Source organism: Spermophilus citellus (assembly GCF_964194105.1).
Source record: "Spermophilus citellus genome assembly, chromosome: 12".
NCBI lineage: Eukaryota > Metazoa > Chordata > Mammalia > Rodentia > Sciuridae > Spermophilus > Spermophilus citellus.
Genome location: NC_138198.1, coordinates 113,359,618 through 113,378,869, shown reverse-complemented (window position 1 = coordinate 113,378,869; position 19,252 = coordinate 113,359,618). Strand labels below are relative to the sequence as shown.

General features: G+C 39.8%; 1 protein-coding gene across 2 annotated transcripts in view; it reads left to right on the top strand.

Moving 5' to 3' along the window:
- FECH (ferrochelatase) overlaps window positions 1-12,432 on the top strand; it is a 32,388-nt gene extending 19,956 nt beyond the window's left edge. For both annotated transcript variants that reach the window (XM_081263765.1, XM_081263764.1), the window contains 6 exons: window positions 354-460; window positions 3,781-3,879; window positions 7,367-7,474; window positions 7,746-7,910; window positions 10,774-10,833; window positions 11,301-12,432. In XM_081263765.1, the coding sequence (XP_081119891.1) occupies window positions 354-460; window positions 3,781-3,879; window positions 7,367-7,474; window positions 7,746-7,910; window positions 10,774-10,833; window positions 11,301-11,435 (674 nt within the window). In that variant the 3' untranslated portion in view covers window positions 11,436-12,432. The remainder of the gene's footprint in view (window positions 1-353; window positions 461-3,780; window positions 3,880-7,366; window positions 7,475-7,745; window positions 7,911-10,773; window positions 10,834-11,300) is intronic.
- Window positions 12,433-19,252: the final 6,820 nt, after the last annotated feature.

Sequence of the window (19,252 nt, the reverse complement as noted above, 5' to 3'; positions counted from 1 at the left end):
TTTTCTGTAAAGGGACTGATTACCCTCATAATGGGAAAAAATTCTAACCTGCTTTCAATTGTAAGACTTGGTCCTGATAAGTAACAACTGCTTATATTTCATAAATCTCCAACCATCACGTTTCTCACTAGAAATGGCCTCAATAATCTTTGAGAGTCTGTTGAAATTGATTGCTTTCTTGTGACCTTCATTTGCAGGGTAGTTAAATCTATATGCATTTTAGAGTATTGAAAAGATTGTAATTAGACTGGGATTCTGTATAGAAGCAGTTACCTACTTTGAACTTTTAATTACTGCCTTTCCTAGTCTTTTTAAATTTTCACAATAATCAAAGTATGTCTACTATATTTCAGGGAGCAGCTTAAATGCCATATACAGGTACTATAATGAGATGGGAAAGAAGCCCACGATGAAGTGGAGCACTATCGACAGGTGGCCCACACATCCCCTCCTCATCCAGGTAAGCCAGGACTGCCAGCAGTCACCATCACCAGCCTCTGGAGTGATCAGGTTCTTGTCCCTTCTTGGTTTGTGGTGTCCTTCTGAGCCTCCTGTTCTCTTGCTTAAATTACATGCCGGGGGTTTAAAAGACAGTATATTAGAGTCCTGATTTATTATGAAAAGAGAAAATAAATTTAAAGATTAAAATAGTTCTAATCTTTTCTTTCTTCACATTAATGCTCTTAGTTCCAAATCATAACAAAATAACATTTTGAGTTTTGTGTTTCCCAGTGACCAGAAGAATATTTAAGACTGTACATGTTTCGGCTAATTTACATTCATAGATTGAATTACTGATAATAACTGAAACCCTTTATTTTCTAAATATTTTAAAATATCAAATTTAAAAAATTTAATATGCCTACATGTTCTGAGACATGAAAATAAAAATGTTTCAATGGAAAAAAGTTTCATTTATTTAAGAAGTTTCAACTTTCTCCTGTACAACTTATATGTATAATACGTATATTAATGGGTACTTGATTTTAGGAAAATCATTTTAAACTACAATTCTAAAACAAATAGTTTTGAGTTGGTATTTTATTCTTTTATGTCCTTCAAATATGGGAAGGCAGTGGGTAAAATACTGCCCAGATTCATACAAATAAGTGTTTTGTTTTGTTTTTTTGTCAGTAGTTCTAGATTGTCCAGTTTATTTTCCATTCTTTGAACATTCTCTGACCTCTGGCAAAATACCCCGTGAATTAAAATCTACAACCACTAGATGGTGCTAGACATCATTAAAATCAGACTCACTCTCTCCAGAGCAGACCCGGCCCCTTAGGCTGGTAAAGGGTTAATTCCGGGGGTGAACTCCAGTTTTAAGTAAAAGGTGAATAGAAGGAGCCCCCATGGGGATGGGTGTCACCGAGGGCTCTGTGTTCCCTGGCAGGACCCTGCACTGCCCGGAGCCCCACATCCCTGACTGCAGCCCTTGGAGGCTGTGGCTGGAGGGAGGGGTGTTTCAGGTCAGCTTCGACATGTGGTGCAGAGTACCCAGGGATCTGCACAGCATCTGCCTGTGCTGATCCAGGGAGTAATTAGATTTGCATTAAAATTCAGCCCTTTGAAAAGGGGGGAAGCAGAAAGATGGAAAGGTCTCTTAACTGAGGAAGTCTCTGTTCATAAAATAAAAGGGAATTTTAGAGGCATTTATCTGCCCTCCTGGATGGTGTGATTGAAAGCTCTGAGGGCCGCGGTGCCTCTTTCATTCTGCAGAGGGCTGCGCTCAGAAGATCCCGCAGATGGGCTGTAGGTGATTTAAGCTGCACATTGCGTGCCCATGACGCCTTGGTGTTGAAGATGGTCTGGACACTGCGATGAGCCATGCTGAATAATGTTCGTGTTTGCAGTTTTGCGTGCTGAGGAAGGGAAAGAAACACTGAGCTCTGGATGAGTTAGGAATTTTTTTGGAAATGAAAACAAAACTAAAACCCATAATTAAACTAAAACTAAAAATATAGTTTAAAGAAACTAAACGTATGGTTCTTTAATCCACATTTCTACTTGTTACAGGTAATAATTACTCAAAATAGTCATTTTACTACTATGATCTCTGATATTGCTATTTATCTCACTGTTGGAGTAACTGGAGTCAAATTATGTCCCAAGCTACTTAAACTTCACAGTGGCCTCCTTATCTAGGTTGTTGCCCCCAAATAACCCTTTCTAAACATCCTTAGTTTCCAAACTCTGCAAAGACCACCGGAAAGTATAGCTTTTGTTTATATGAAATATTACCACATTTAATCTACTGTTAAATCATAAATTCTGAAGAGGGAAACTTAACTTTAGGTGTCTTCTTAGGTAATATGGTATTTATTTATCAAATTTGAGAGTTCTAGAATGATTGATAATACCTCAATATTCATTAGGGAATAGTTTGCACCTTTTACAGTATTGACTGGCTACTGATATAGCAGAATACTTACAAAGGCAGATTTGTATGGCTCTGGGAAATGACCCTTTATCAATTAAAAAATATTTTTATTTGGAAATAATCTCAAGGATTTATAAAAAATGATAAGCATAAGAAGAGTATAGCCAGGCTGTGGTATACACCTATTAGCCCAGCTGCTCTGGAGACTGAGGCAGGAGGATCACTTGAGCCCAGGGGTAGGTGGCCAGCCGGGGCAATAGAGAACCCTGTCTCAAAAAAAAAAAAAGTAAAGGGAATTTTCTTCTACTCTTTGCCTACATTCATGTATTGTTAACATTTATCCTACTTGCTTTATTATTTGCATGCTCTGTGTGTATGACTATGTATGTTTGTGCATACATGTGTATTTTTTCAGAACATTTTGAGAGTGTTACTACCTTCTACACCTAAACATTCTAAGACCAGGACTATTCTCATACATAACTGCAACACAGCATTCAACATCAGTGAATTTAAACATTGATACTCAATTTTATCTCATTTCTGTTCGTATTCCAGTTTTGTCAGTTGACCTGTTACTGTCCTTTGTAGCACTTTCTTTATAAGTAAAATGATAAAGAATGATTCAGGTGTGAGATGAAAGAAAGCCTCTTATGATCTGGCATTTCAGCACCCATCCTTGTGAATTGGGAAATGCCAGCTAGATGGAGGGAGTGAACTGGTCTGGTGGACAGAGGTTTGTAGGCGGGACCTGTGTTCTAGCCCCAGTTCCCAGATGTGGCTGGACAGCCTGACGTCCACAGCATCTTTCCCTGCTCTGTTCATCTAATGGGGGTTGTGCCACCTGTCATCTGTTGTCAGGGAAGGTGTGAGAAAGGCTGAGATTGCCTCCATGAGAATCCTGGACTCAGGAGGAAGATGTCATAAAAATAGAAGAGTATTTTCTTATTTCTCTCCTATTTCTAGCTAATGTATTTTCATGCAATATGCCTGAAAGCCAAAGAAAGGAAGATTAAGAAAGACCCTGCAAGCTGTTTTCCTGCTAACAGAGCAGATGCGAGGCCTTAAAACAGCTTCTCTTTCCCTCTGTGTTTCTTTTCCATCTGGAAGTGTGCCCTGCTCTTCCCGAGGGGAGGCAGATCCACAGCATTCATTTGCAGGGAGCCATTAGTGAGCTTCAGAAGTTTCCCATCAAATTCCCCAGGCCCCTCAAACCGTTATGATCCATTTTGATGATGGACCAAAGCAAAGAGACTGTACTGTTTGCATTTTTTTTAAACTGTTCTGATTTTTTAGAGTTGCTCTGAGACTTGGTATAACTCTTATTTTTGAAATATTTTCTTGCCTTCCACTTCTTTGTTCCTATTTCCTTGTTTCCTTCTTTCTTGGGATTCCCACAGTGCTTTGCAGACCACATTCTGAAAGAACTGGACCATTTCCCACCTGAGAAGAGGAATGAGGTGGTCATTCTGTTTTCTGCTCACTCACTGCCAATGTCTGTAAGTAAGAGCATTTTGTTGGGTGACCTAGTGGTTGGAGACTGGGTTGTTTTGTCTTCTAGATATGTAAAATGAATGTAGCTCCAAAAGGTTCTAATCCCTTATGGAAGAATGACTTCTAAAATTCTAGACTTAACTTGGTACAGATTTCGTTTGACTCAGTATTTTCAACCTCATAACAATACAAATTAAAATATTGTAAATATTTTCTTAGTGCTCTTAAAATGATAATTGGAAGAGATATTTAGAAGAATTTCTAAGAAGTAGGACTGTTAAAGGAAGAGTTTTTGCCTGCCCCATTGAGGCTGGTATTTAAGTGTGTTCAATTATACAGCCAGCCACCATTCAGACCAGGTCCCCCAGTTCTATTCTTCTGTTCTCAAGACTTGGTACAGGCCATTTGAATTCCAGGAAGAAAGTATAGTTTCTGATTTGTGAAGACTATTTTGGCAAGTGAATACATAGCACAGCAGATTGTGATCTGGTTGCTCGTTAGTTCATCATATTATACCGAGTTGTTTATGAAAGTACCACAAACTGGGCCATGAGAGTAAAATATTTAGAAACAAGATCCAGTTAGTGTGCCATATAATTTAAATATAGTGTGATGTTTGTTTTGGGTACTGGGGGTCGAACCCTGGGGCTCTTAACCACTGAGCCACTTCCCCAGCCCTTTTTTGTATTTTATTTAGAGATAGGATCTCACTGAGTTGCTTAGTGCCTTGCTTTTGCTGAGGCTGGCTTTGAACTTGAGATTCTCCTGCCTCAGCCTCCTTTGCCACTGGGATTATAGGTGTGCGTCACTGTGCTCAGCACCATGTAATTTATAGAAGGGCTTGGAATAAGTAATTAGTTTCATCAGCTCAAAACTGGTATTGGGTCCTAAAAACATTGCTTTTCAATGCTGGGTGCGGTGGTGTATGTCTGTAATAGCGGCTACTAGGGAGGCTGAGGCGAAGGATTGCAAGTTCCAGGCCAGCCTGGGCAACTTAAGAGAAATCCTATCTTAAAATAAAAAATAAAAAAGATCTGAGTGAAGTGGTGAAGTGCCACTGAGGTCAGTCCCCAGTACTGGAAAACAAAGCAAAGTAATAACAGCAAAAAATATTGCTTTCCAAGCCAGAGGGATGAGAATTATATTTTCTTAAGTGTGATTAAAGTTTGAATTTGATGGTTAATGGAGCCAGCGTGTCCTTGGTGGTCATCAGAGCCAAGCCCTGTGCAGCGTGTCCTCTCCTATACCTCAATTAGGCAGTCGCTGCTTGGGCAGTAGGCTCTGGAGATAAATTTCTCCCTTCTTGCCTATTTCATTTTAAGAGTATTATATTCTCTTTGCTGGTGTTAAGCAGATCCTCTTTTTTAAAAAAAAAATTTTAAAAAACATTTTTTAGTTGTAGTTGGACATGATATCTTTATTTTATTTATTTTTATGTGGTGCTGAGGATCGAACCCAGGGTCTCACACATGCAAGGCAAGCATTCTACCACTGAGCCCCAGCCCCAGCCCCAGCCCCAGCCCCATGCAGATCCTCTTCACGTACCCGTCCTATGTGTGATGAAACCTGAAGTGCCAGAGGGCAGCTCCTGAACGGGGCTAGGAGAACATTTTGCACTGGAACATTCCCTGTGCCTCCTTGTGTTCTCTCACCCTCGGTCTCCCTTCCCTTGCCTTCCTGCAGGGACTGGGCATGGTACTGTGCTTCTGGGTTTCTGTTAGGGACTGAGGGATGCCATGAAGTCACCAAGGCTAGGGAAGGTGGCAGGACTGTCAAGAAAGAAAACTGACCTAGGAAGCCCTCTTTTCACCTACACTCATAACTAATAACTTTTTCACTTTGAAATAATTTTTAAACTTACCAAAGAGTGGCCTGAAGAGTACAGAGAAGTCCCATATGCCCTTCATCCAGCTTCCCCTAATGCTAAATCTTACATAAAATAGTACAGTATCAAACTGAGAGATGAGCATTGGTGCTATTCTGTTGACTAAACTGCAGACTTTATTTGGATTTTACTCATTTTCCCACCAGTGTCCTTTTTCTGTTTCTGGGTCCCACGCTGTGTTTGGCAGTCTTTTCTCGCCAGTATCCTCCAATCTATGACAGTTTTTCGTACTTTTCTTTTATTGCCCTGCTAGGTTGAAGAGCTATTTCCCAAATTCCATTGTTTTTAGTGTGTCCCTCCATTTGGGGTTTATCTGGTATTTTCCCATGATTGGATTGTGACTGTGTGGTATTAGCAGGAGCACTCTTCTCAGTGAATCATGTAGGGCTCTGTGACATTGGTGTGTTTATTCCTGGTGACATGGTCTTTGGTTATTTGGTTAAGGTGGTATCTGCTATATTTATCCCTGGAAAAGTTACTGTTTTTTCTCTTTGCAATTAAAAATACCTTGGAGGAGATGCTTTGGAACTATGCAAAATTTTGTTATTCCTCAGATTTTTGCCACTGATTTTAGCATTGGGGGTATAGCAATCATTAATACACTGTCCTAATGGCCACTTTGTATTTCCTTCATTTCTTTTATATTTTGCTTCTAATGGCTTTTTAACCAAAGGTAATATCATAAAATATAGTTTGTCAGTATTTCATGTCAATAATACGGTATTTATTGAGCACCAATTATAATCTAGGTACTGTTCTCTCATAGGATATGAGAAGGAAGAAAACAGTCACAAATCTTTGTCTCTGGAGAGTAGCAGTAAAAGATACTAAACATAATACGTAAGAAAATAGCAATGTAGAATAAAAGGTAAGAGATGTCAGAGAAGAAGAAAATAAAGCAGGGTGAGAAGGTAGGGAATCAGTACACAGGAAAATATTAAAACAGTTAAAATATCTGCACCAGACATTTTCAAATGTAGTAGCAGGCTGTTCTGACAGAACGTGTGTCAGACACTTGCTGCACACGGAGCATTTGTCTACTGTCCGTTGTTGTGGGGAGAGAGGAAAGAGAAGGAAGGAGAAGACACAGGTCATGTTCCCCAGGAGCCTGGAGTCTGAACCACATGCTTCTTCCTTCCTCCTCTTGTTCCCTTGGAGTTTATCATAAACTTAGCAGCTGCGTATTTCATCCATACAGCATTTGTTCAGTTCCTGCTTTAAAATCATCCACTCACGACACTACACAGGTACAGGTTTCTATCCCTTGTTGGCTTTTCCTGCCCAACTTCTTTGTGTTATTTTTCCTATCAGAGGTGGGGTAGGGGGAACAATCCTCCATAGTTAGACTTTGTCAATCTCCTACAATCAACATTGTAGAATTGTTAAATCTTCTTAGGGACCTTGGAGGTGATTGAGTATAGTTGTTCTCTTTGGCCAGTGAAGAAATGAAACCAAGGAAGCGCCATGATTGCTCAGATGATATTGTCTTTAATGCCGGAGATAGGGAAGATTCTGGTCTGGGACTCATACCATGTTACTGCACAGTCAGAAGCTCTTGGAGCTTTTCATGATGTTGGCAACTGAACACCCTTGTGTCTCTGATGCAGGTGGTCAACAGAGGGGACCCCTATCCTCAGGAGGTAGGCGCCACTGTCCACAAAGTCATGGAGAGGCTGGGTTACTCCAACCCCTACCGCCTGGTTTGGCAGTCCAAGGTAGGTGACTTTCACACATTTGCAGTCCACCCTCAAGATCATCTGGTTCAGGACTTAGCTATAAAATGATTCAGTTCGGCTCGTCCACATAGATAGACTTCTCTATGACCTGCTTGCTCATCCTGGGCAGAAAGAATTCACTGAGCGAGTAAGATAAAAGATAAAAGGAAATCAAAGGATTAGTTGAGTTCTATTGGCTTAATATTTTATTTTTAATTGTAATGACAGACTGTTATTTACTTATTTATGTGCTCATCCTCCTTTCTCATAGGTTGGTCCAGTGCCCTGGTTGGGTCCTCAAACAGATGAGTCTATCAAAGGACTTTGTGAGAGGGGGAGGAAGAATATCCTTTTGGTCCCAATAGCATTTACCAGTGATCACATTGAAACGCTGTATGAGCTGGATATCGAGTACTCTCAAGTTTTAGCCAAGGAGGTGAGCACTCCCATCTGGCTTATTAAGCCCATTGTGATCTGTTTTAAAAGGAAAGTTTCTCTACAGTCATCTGTCATTCAAAAATATTGTTTGCTGTATGTGATTGCAGATACTCCAGCCTCATTGTTTTGAATAATGCTTCATCTGTGTGATAGACACTCAGAGTTACTTCTGGAGTTACTTTTGTGCCTTTTTAAACCAGGTGGCCCAGGGATCATTTTATTTAGTTCAGATGACTGTAGTATGTGAAAATAATAACAGCTGCATTCCTTTAAGAAAAGTGAATTATATACATTTCCTCTTTAGATGGAAAACTTTTCCCTGTTCCATAATTCCTTTTCTTTACCAATATGGTTGTATCATTTACGTAGGCTATTCTACTGTTTCTGTTTGGATTTCAGGGCATATAGGGCTTGTTGTCATTTCAGAGAAGAGCATGGAATGAACAAGAAGCAGAGTGTGTTGTGATTTCCTTGACCTCTTTTATGCACTCACTTAATTAGCTGTTTGCTACCATGTTGTGATCAATCTGATTATTGAAATAATACCACCTTGGTATCTCATAAGATGGATGTTCAGGATGGAGAAAAACTATTGCTTACCTATCTCATGGCTTCTGAGGGATGGCCTGAAAATTGTGTCCAATTTATAGTTGTTTCTGTGAGATTGTGGAAGCCTGGGGACTCAGAAAGCCCCTTCTCCCTCTCATCTTCGGCCAGAATTCCTGGTCATCTCCATCGACGGAGGCCTGGCCTTGCAAAGCACTGTAACCCCTCGGAACTGGGTGGCAGGTGCTGGGCATGGTGGAGAGTGGGTGGGGGCAGAACCTCAGCCAATCCCCAGCCTCATTATTTGTGTATACTTTGCTGGTCTCAAACATCCAGGAAGGTAAGAAGGTTCTAAACTTGCTCATCCACAATTAAGAAGAATTTGCAGGCAGGCAGATTGTAAGTGACCAAGGTGAGGCAGTGACATTGCTTATGCATTTTGTTTGATGATTCTTCTGTATCCCATGATCATGTGGGCCAATTGTGCACTTTATAAAAAGACTGCAGTAAAAATATGGTTCATACCAGTGTGTTTGGAAAACAAGTTTTTGTCTGTACTGAATGACAATCTCATCCATTCATATTACTTAATAACCAAAGCAATTATTAGTAGCTAATAAATTAGTCCCTATATTGATTAAAGAAAACCAACTAAACTATAGTTTATTTCATTATTTTTATGGCAGAATACAGTATGTTTAAAATAACTAACTTCAAAAAGTTTAAAAAATTCTCCCTAAATAGAAATTACTTTATTGCTTTTTGATAATAAAAATAATAAAGATATTAGCACAGAGAGTTGTATGGCATAGAGAATAGAATGCACTCATCTTACCCCAAGAGAGAACATCTATTCATATTTTGATAAAGATACATCCCTTTTTCTCCTAATAGGTAAATATGTATTTTAATAAAACTAGGTTTCTTGTTTCTGCTTGTTTATTCATACTGTTTTATAATCTTTTTTCTTTAAAAATGTATATTATGAACTCATTAGTAAATATAATTAGATCTCTAATTATTTTTATAGAGATTAGTATCCATTTTATAGAGATTAATATATATTTAAGGCATTTTTGATGTTTATTCTCATACACTACTGTAGAATAAATGTTTTCATTTTTTCAGTTATTTTCTTTGGAAAAGTTCGTAGAAAGGCATGGCAGTGCTGACAGTCCTCTCAGTTTTCCTGAAGATGTGCCCTGACTGTCCTTCAGCAGTGAGGGAGGCTGTCCTCCGCCAGCACTGGTCATTCTGCTGCGACTGACTTTGGCGGGAGGTTTTAGGATCAGCCTCTTCAGTGGAGAGCGAGGTTTTTGCCTGGAATCTTACTGCATTCTTGTGCCCATCTTCAGATGTTAATGCCAGTCTAACACTGAAGTGACCCATGAGCTCATCAGCAGGAAAGGGGAAAGAGAAGAGCATGACTACCCCCAGCGCATCACTGTCAGACAGTTCTCAATTATTTTGGGGATACTTAACTGGATGTTTTTGGACAGGGAAAAGAAAAGTGATACTAAAATAATACTCAGGTTAAATTATTTTTTTCTGTAGGAATATATTTAGAATATAAACCATATGGATCCAATCTAGACCCAATATATATCTTTTTTAAAAAATATATATATATATTATTTAGTCATAGTTGGACATAATACCTTTATTTATTTATTTATTTTTATGTGGTGCTGAGGATCAAACCCAGAGCCTCTCACGTGCTAGATGAGCACTCTACCGCTAAGCTGCAACCCTAGCCCCCCAATATATACCTTAGAGTTAATAAATTAATTTTCTTCATTTTGGCACTTGAAATGGAAGCAAGTAGGAAATTTTACTTAATTAAAACAACATTCTGAGGCTGGGGCTACAGCTCAGTTGGTAGAGTGCTTGCTTTGCATGCACAAGGCCCTGGGTTCAATCCCCAGCACCAAAAAACAAAACAAACAAACAACATTCTATTTAGGTAGAGACAGTAAGAGCATGCATTAGAAAAGTAGAATCAAAGAAATGGTTAGCAGATTTAAATTACTTGAGAATTCCATCAAGGAGTATCTCAAACATGGTTTGGAAGCAAACCACCTTTGGGAAGAAAATGGGGTGGGGGAAAACATAGAAATTAAAGAGTAATTTATGATAAGAATCAATCTATGTGCCCTCTCCCTGTGTGTCACTTAACACTGGAAGTCAGGCTGTGAGTTGTGTGTGCATGTGTTTGTTTATTTTTTGTTGTTAGCAGTCAGTTTCTTAAAAACAACAAAAAAAAAATGAAAATAAAACATGTCTGTGTTTTTCCTCCCCTTTCTCATTTGATTCAGTGTGGAGCTGAAAACATCAGAAGAGCGGAGTCTCTTAATGGAAATCCATTGTTCTCTAAGGTATCTGCAGTGTTACAACCATTTTAGTAGAACATTCCGGGGAGTAATCCTCTGAGAAACTCTTGCAGAATATTGGTTTTCTCACATATTAGAACATTTGGAGTTCCAATTAATTACAAAAATAAGATCGAATCCCTCATCCACTCCCTCCTTTCTCCTTTCGGTAGCCCCCATTTTCTTCTGTCTGCCCACCATAACTATGTCTAATTTAAAATTTGCTTTTCAGAGAAAAGGTAGAGTGGGTGGGGTAAAAGGATTCATTTTCTAAAATCTTGATTTTAACTTTCCTTAAACTGAGGAAGCTCAGTGAAGGACAGTGTTACAGAATTCAGTTCAAGGGCTGCACAACTCCAATTAAAAGAAGCCCAGATAACCAGAGCAGTCATGCAGACAGACAGGAGGTGGACGTCCCGGGGCCAGCGGACTCTGCGCTCCTGATGGCTCTGTGCTCCTTGTGTGTCTTGCAGGCCCTGGCTGATTTGGTGCTCTCTCACATCCAGTCCAACAAGCTGTGCTCCAAGCAGCTGACTCTGAGTTGTCCACTGTGTGTAAATCCTGTCTGCAGGGAGACTAAATCCTTCTTCACCAACCAGCAGCTGTGACCCTGCTAGAGGAGCCTGTGGGATTAGGCAGATGGCCAACATCCAGACACCACTGTGTGGAGGGGATGCTGTTCAGAGATTGGAAAGAAGCCATTTTAGTGGATACACAGCCTTTGGGCACAGACTGTGTGATTTGCTGAGGAATGGACTCTGAAATCCTTACTTCAGGACTTGTATTTTCATAAACCTGTATCAGTAGCATTTGTACTCCCTCTTTCTGGGTAAATTTACTAGTTTGTAACATCCCCTATGACATTAAAAAATGAGTTAAAAAATTTATCTGATGTGATACATACCAATTTAAAATATGTGAGATGGGTTTATAGCCTTGTGCATACAGGTTTTTAAATGCATATAGTTGAGTTTATGAAGTATCATTTGAAAAAGCAATATTAGCTAAACTTTCCCTAAACCCATAGGTTATGGAACGTCTCTGAGATGGTCTGGTTTCCTTCCATGGTTGCCATTGCTAGTGAGGCCACCATTTTTTGGTCATGTAGGTGTCTGCATGAGAATCTCTCTCTCCACCCTGAAACTGAATCAAATGCAAATTTCAAAATTGTTCTGAGATTCCCTAAGCACATAAGGCTAATAAATGTGTAGAAATCAGTGTTTGGTATATCTGCCTTGGTTTGAATCCATGGTGCCTTAGGGAAGGGGACTCCCGCTGCTTCCTGTCTCTGAGGACATCACTGCCAGGAAACACTGCTGATGGGCTCCCTCTTGAAATCTCCCTGGAGCCTTTCCAGCTGGTATCTTCTTGATCTTAGTTGAATGTCTCCTTTCTGCACATTTAAGAATTATTTTATCAAGTTGACTACATTTTGTAACCTTGGATTCTTTCTTCATTGACATTTTTATTATAGAAATATATAGCCATAGAACAACTGGAAAATACAGAAAGGAGAAATAACCCCTCGAATGCAACAACTATTATCATCTTATTGTATTTTATGCGTGTCTTTTCCTGTGGATATTTTCAGTGCCATTGTCACCTTGAATTTGTGAGTGAAAAGTTGTTCTAAAAATGTAGAAATAATATTGGATCAGAATCTGATCTTCTATAGTTGGATTTAAACGGCTTAAAAACTCTGATGGATCTATGAAGCATTTGTACTGATCACTTTTTCTTCCTCCAAGCCCCCAAACTTTGTTCTTCAAAAGAGCATTTCTTTGATTATTTTTAAAAAGCCAGTTCATAAAATGGAAGTGATTAGGGGATTCATAGATCTTCTATATTCAGGATCTGCTGTTAATAAATATTATGACATCATTAAAGTTTTAACCAGTTTGATCCATGCTGTCTGTTAAAATTGATCAAAATGATTAAATATGAGGAATTTACTTTGTAATACAGAGAAAGATATACACCAACTGCTCAAATCGTTTTCCTATACTGATAATGGCCCTCAAATTTGAGTAACGTCTAACACTTTCATTTCTAAATTGTCTTTTTTATTCGCTGGAGGTTTCTAGGGAAAGATAGAAGGCATAGATATTGGGAATTTCCTGATATCCTTTTCCATCACCTTTTTAGGGATTAGGTTCAAAGCAGACTGTGAGTGACTGTCCCACGGTGGAGTGAATTCTCTGGATTAGTAATGCTGCCTGGTGTTGGAAGGCAGCTTCCCTCATAGCCTTTCTCCCTCCTTCAGGATACTGGCTGATGATCTGTGTCACTCCTTCAACTGCTTTAAAGGTGAAAATATATTACTGTGGAGATGTAGAAAGTTTTGACACAGGGGACCCCTTGCTAGGGCATCTGAAGCCCCTCATTTGCTAAGGAAACCTGCAGATCAGCACTGACTGTGCTGTTTGGAATAATATTCTTAGTACTGAGCTGGAAGCAGGTTGGCCTGTGTAGTGAGAGGCCAGGTGGTTTGGGATCACCGCCCATGGCATTTGTTGCTTTAATTGTTATCTTTGACTCTTAACCATGAATGTATAAGAGCCATACATGGATGTAGAATTTGGTAGGACAAAATCTCTTTAGAGATAATAGTCTTTGAGGCTTGTTATTCTGTTTGTCAACTCTGAAGTACAAATGTTTGCTCTGGTAATTTGCAATGAACTGAAGGCAGTTTCTTCAAGCTGTGCTATGTACTGACCTGGCTTTTAATTGATGAGTCCACTTCTATAGAATACTTGCAGGGGGCTGCATTGGTGAGGCAGGTTGGCTTACCCGGACAATTCAAAGGACCAGGATCACATAGTGTAGAGAGGAGGAAAGAGCTCTACTAAAAAAAATATGCATTAAAGGAAATTTTTGCATTGAGAAATTAACTTATTATAAACCCTTGAAATGTGTATCAATGGTGAGTTGATGCTGAATAAATAGTAAAAATCCAACATTTTTTTCCTGATTTTAACTCAGAATATACATCCTTCTTTAAGTAATCCCATGATCAAAATGAAATGTTTCTCTAGGATTCTGTTAAAACTTCTTTTCATGGCTGAAATTAGATAGTGATGATCAGGTATAAAGAGAAAGTGGACCTGTAATCCCAGCGGCTCAGGAAGTGAAGGCAGGAGGATCGCGAGTTCAAAGCCAGCCTAGCAATTTAGTAAGGTGCTAAACAACTCAGTGAGGCCCTGTCTCTAATAAATACAAAATAGGCTGGGGATGTGGTTCAGGGGTCAAGTGCTCCTGAGTCAATCCCCGGTTTCCAAAAAGAAAAAGAAAGTGGAATTTTCTTCTTCCAGTTGCCCAAACTGAACCTGCTATAAGGTACATTGTATCAACAACCCTTAAGTAATATCAGGCCATTTAGATTTTTAGCTGATCTTTAAAATTTGGGTTTTTTTTAAAAAAATCTTTTTATTAGTGTAGTATGTCTATGCTCCTTGGTTTCTTTAGCGGGGAAATACACTGATGTAATTGGACAGGTCACTTAGAATAAAATCACTACCTTAGTTTTTCTCAGGTAATCTATTCCCATAAATTGGATATTCCATTTAAGAAACCATAACTTAAGGCACAGGCAGAAAAATGTTTGCTCAATCTGATACCATTAGATTTATCCAAAGTAACATTATGACACCATGAGGTAAGACCATTGAGGTATTCAAATGTTATAGGAAATTATCTGTGGGGCCATCAGTAAGACCTGCAGCATGGGTGTAGATGACCCATGGTGCTTACAGCCCTGGGGACTCTGCTGTGTTTGCTCTTCTGTTCTATGGGTGGGCACGGACACAGCAGGGGGCCACATTGTGCAGCTACATGAAGAAAGCAGGCGTGTGTGTGTGTGTGTGTGTGTGTGTGTGTGTGTGTGTGTACATGCTTCTCTAACCTCTTCACCTGGCCTGGGAAACCCTTTTGGTCAGGATCCTGAAAAAGGCCCCCAAACATGCTTCCCAACATTAAGTGAAAATGGGAAATTCATTAAGCAGGAAAATAATTCTGAGTTGGCCCTGAAACTAGGGCTTTCTGTTAAAATTATGCAGTTCAGCCAGGCATGGTGGTACACTCCTGTAATCCCAGTGATTCAGGAGGATGAGGCAGGAGGATTGCAAGTTGCCTCAGCGACTTAGTGAGACCTTAAGTAATTTAGCAACACCCTGTCTTGAAATAAAAAAAATAACAATAAGGCTGAGGTTGTGGCTTAGTATGGAATGCTTGCCTTACACGTGTGAGGCATTTGGTTTGATCCTCAGCACCACATAAAAATAAAGTTTTAATAATAATAATAATAAAGGCTGGGGATGTGAATCAGTGGTAAAGTGTTTCTGGGTTTAATCCCCAATACAAAAAATTATTCAGTTCATCATTGTTTAATAGCAATATGGGGATTCCTCAGAGGAAGATGAAAGCTAATCATTTCTTTCATTTCTAGAAGTTATAAAATTAAAAACATTTAATTAAGGTCATGTTGCAGGAAGGCTTTGCAATTATTATTCATAGGAACTTTATTGTAATTGTCTGATAATTTTAGAGATCCCTTTGTAACAAGCCCTTTCATTAACTCCTCCTGGAACAGATACTTTTCTATATTACATTTGAATTTCATTTTATAGAAACTAATAAATGATTTCAGAGTATATATGTCAAATAGATTAAAACTGAATGTTGGTATGACTCAAGAAACCTGAATTCTGCTTGGATCAGTGCCAGTTAAAATACTTAATCATATCATAATTATGTTGAGGTCTCTTGTGCTTCACTTACAGCATTCCTTGCTAATTCAAGCAGTGACATCTACAAACCTTTGATCTATTTTTTTTTTGTCAGGTTTCCTCCAGTTAGACAGTTGTGTTGTATGTCTATGATCTGACTGTTTCCTTAAAAGTTGCTCTTTCAAAATGCACTTATTTGGGAAATTGTAAAATGTGCAGAGCTACGTAGCACAGAGCCAAGTGCTGGGCGCTGTGGGTGTTCAAAGGAAGGAAGCTGATGTGCCCTCACGTGTTGAATGGCAGACACTGAGCAGGCGCAGGTGGTGCACCCTCGAGTGTGGTGAGTCTTGGGAAGAGGCGCTCTGGGGGCAGCTGCCTCTGGAGAATACTTTTGTAATATTCTCGGGTCCCAGGAGAGGAAGAGATGGTTTTGCTTTTGACGTGGAAATCTTATTAAGGCTTTCTACAGGGAAAAGGAAGTGGAAAACAAATGCACCCATGATAATCAGTTTCTTATAACATTCTTTGATAATACTGGTTTGGTTGTTTTTTTGGAAATCGTTAGCTTCCATTTTTAGTATAATAGCAACTATTGACTAAATTAGTCTACAGGAGGCCATTAAGATGGATGTTGGAATTAAAAACATTTTTGGAAGAAAGCCTGGTCTGAGCCTTTGTTATAAGCCCTCAGGCAGGGACCTGGGTCCTGTTCCTGTTGTCACTCTGACACTTCATTTCCAGATACACATTCTTAGTGACTTGCTCCCGGAAGAAAACAGGAGCACACAGACCAGCTTCTCCCCTTCCAGTATCTTTATGGGTCAAATATTTACTTTCCTGTCATGTTAAGAAATGGTAGATTTTACCCTGAGAATTTGTGATATATTTTATCTTTTTCTTATTTAAAAGGAGCTTCTAGATGTGGGATGGAGTTGACTATGTGTTATGTGCTGGCTTTTATTCTCCATTTTTAAGTACAACAGTCATTATATGTCTGTTGTCTGACTTTTGCCTTACATGTAACATTTACATGTAACAGTTATATTAGAAGCAAAAGTAAGCCAGGCATGGTGGCACATGCCTGTAATCCCAGCGGTTTGGGAGGCTGAATGATGAGTTCAAAGACAGCCTCAGCAGTTTAGTGAGGCCCTAAGCAACTTAGTGAGGCTTTGAGAATCAATTGACTATATGGAATATATAGGATATAGTATCTTATTATTATTTGTAGATTTTAAACTAGTGGCATTTATAATAAACGTGTACTCACTCACACATGTGTGCATAGATTATTTTTTCAGATTGCTGGTTGTTGACATTTCCCTGCACAACACTGCCCTCTAGGATACTTCTCCGGGTGCTGGAGATGACACAGATTTCACCCTTGAGTAATCCGGATTCACTAGGAGGCAGCTCTCCTTTATGTCACTGTCTGGAGGGAAAGTTAGCCCACTGGGACTAGTTATTTAGTCTTTCCAGTATGATTCCATTTGTCTCCAACACAACCTATGGGCCTGTTGTCCTACCTGAATCCCTGGAATCCCAATCAGCAGTTGGGCTGGATGGGAGAACTTTACGATAGCGAAGGTCTACCTGAAAAGTAGGGTTTAATTGATTTATCTCACTTTGCCCAGGAAAACCATCACAAGTGGGGCTCACACACAACAGTGGTGCTTGTTCATGGGCACATGAACTGCTCCTTCTTCAGACGAGGTCGTGGCTCTCTGTGTACCTGCTTCTGAAGGTGGCCCAGCTGTTTCCCAGGCACCAGAAGGACCCATCACCATGATGTCACCATCATACCCCAGTGCCTGAGGGTGTGCAGTTCCAGTTTGTCTGGAGGTAGAGCCATCTTTTCCCAGTTAGGCTCTGAAGACGAGCAGTTGCTTTTACTCATGTCTTTCTCATGTCAATGAAACGAGAGAAAAGAAAAAGGTGTCAGTTAATCCCACCTCTTCCTGTGCTTCAGAATTGACCAAAACAGAACCAACAGCTCCTTGCAGCCCCTTCTCTCCTCTCTGTGCTTCTTCTGAGCTCCCCTTCTACCCTGAGTGTCTGAGAACCTTCTTTTGTTTCCTGATACAGCGTTATCCTTGACTGCAATCCCTTGATCCTCAGGAGCTAGGAATATCTCCAGGATTTTAGGACTGATCCCTTCTGTATCCCCCAAAGGCCAAGTCCCAAGCTGAGCCATGATGGTGTCCAACAGAAAAGGTTACCTGGCATTACCTTCCTGAGAGCCGGCTCTCTTCAGGAGGATATATGATCAGATATTTTATTGCAGCCAGGTGACAGGAGGTAGGGTTTTGAGAGTATGTGGCTGCTTGATTACAATCTCTTCTCAAAGATACTTAAATGGATTCTCCCAGACTATGGTTCTGCGTGATCATTGCTTCTGCTTTTCTTTTCTGCCTCCATTAGCATCATCTGGACTGGATTATCTGCCGGTCATGTATGCCCACCCGAGTCGTCCTCAAGTGCAGAAACTAGGGATTATTCAAGTGCCAGAGGAGATGATCCAAGGACTGGGGGGCACCAAGTGGTGAGCAGGATGTTCCTCTGTCCCTGCCCAGAGCTTGCTTTGTCTTGCCTTAGTCATTGTTTGGGTCATTCAAGCTTGGACATAAAAAAAAGTGATAGATGGTTTTTCTTTAACTCTGAAGAGGAAACATATTTTTGAATAATATGTTGTCATTTTTATTTTTATTTTTTTAAAATTTTTTTTATTGGTTGTTCACAACATTACAAAGCTCTTGACATATTTCATACATTAGATTGAAGTGGGTTATGAACCCCCAATTAAACCCCAAATGCAGATTGCAGAATCACGTCGGTTACACATCCACAATTTTACATAATGCCCTATTAGTAATTGTTGTATTCTGCTACCTTTCCTATCCCCCACTATCCCCCACTATCCCCCTTCCCCTCCCCTCCCATCTTCTCTCTCTACCCCATCTACTGTAATTCATTTCTTTCCTTGTTTATTTTCCCATTCCCCTCACAACCTCTTATATGTAATTTTGTATAGCAATGAGGGTCTCCCTTCATTTCCATTCAATTTCCCTTTTCTCTCTCTTTCCTTCCCATAAAAAATGACAAAATCATAGAATTTGCAGGGAAATGGATGGCACTAGAGCAGATTATGCTTAGTGAAGCTAGCCAAACCCTAAAAAACAAATACCAAATGTCTTCTTTGATATAATGAGAGCAACTATGAACAGAGCAGGGAGGAAGAGCAGGAAGAAAAGATGTTGTCATTTTTAAATGACAGTCTGTATGGTCTATGCAGATGTAACCATACTTAAAGCAGGGATCTGGATAGACTGAATTCATTTCAATAAATAGATTTTTCTTTCTGAGGCTATCAGTGGTGTGCTGGTAAATGTTTAACAACTGGCTCTCTGGGAGAAAAAACTCTGATTTGTGGTGTTTGATGGTTTCCATCGTGTAAATACTCCCACTGCTACTGGTTCCAAGCTGTCAACACAACATCACCCACCATAGAGTTGGGAAGAGATGCCAATAACTGCTTCATGAGCTGCCATGAACCAGCCCTGGCACACTGAGCCAGCTCTGGCACCCTGCTGATTCTTCCTTGTCAGAGACCTTACTTACCATGGGTTGTGGAATATTCCTACAACCCATTTCTTTCCTGTCCTAAGCAGAGCAGAACCTTTGAAAACCTAAGCACTAATGAGTGG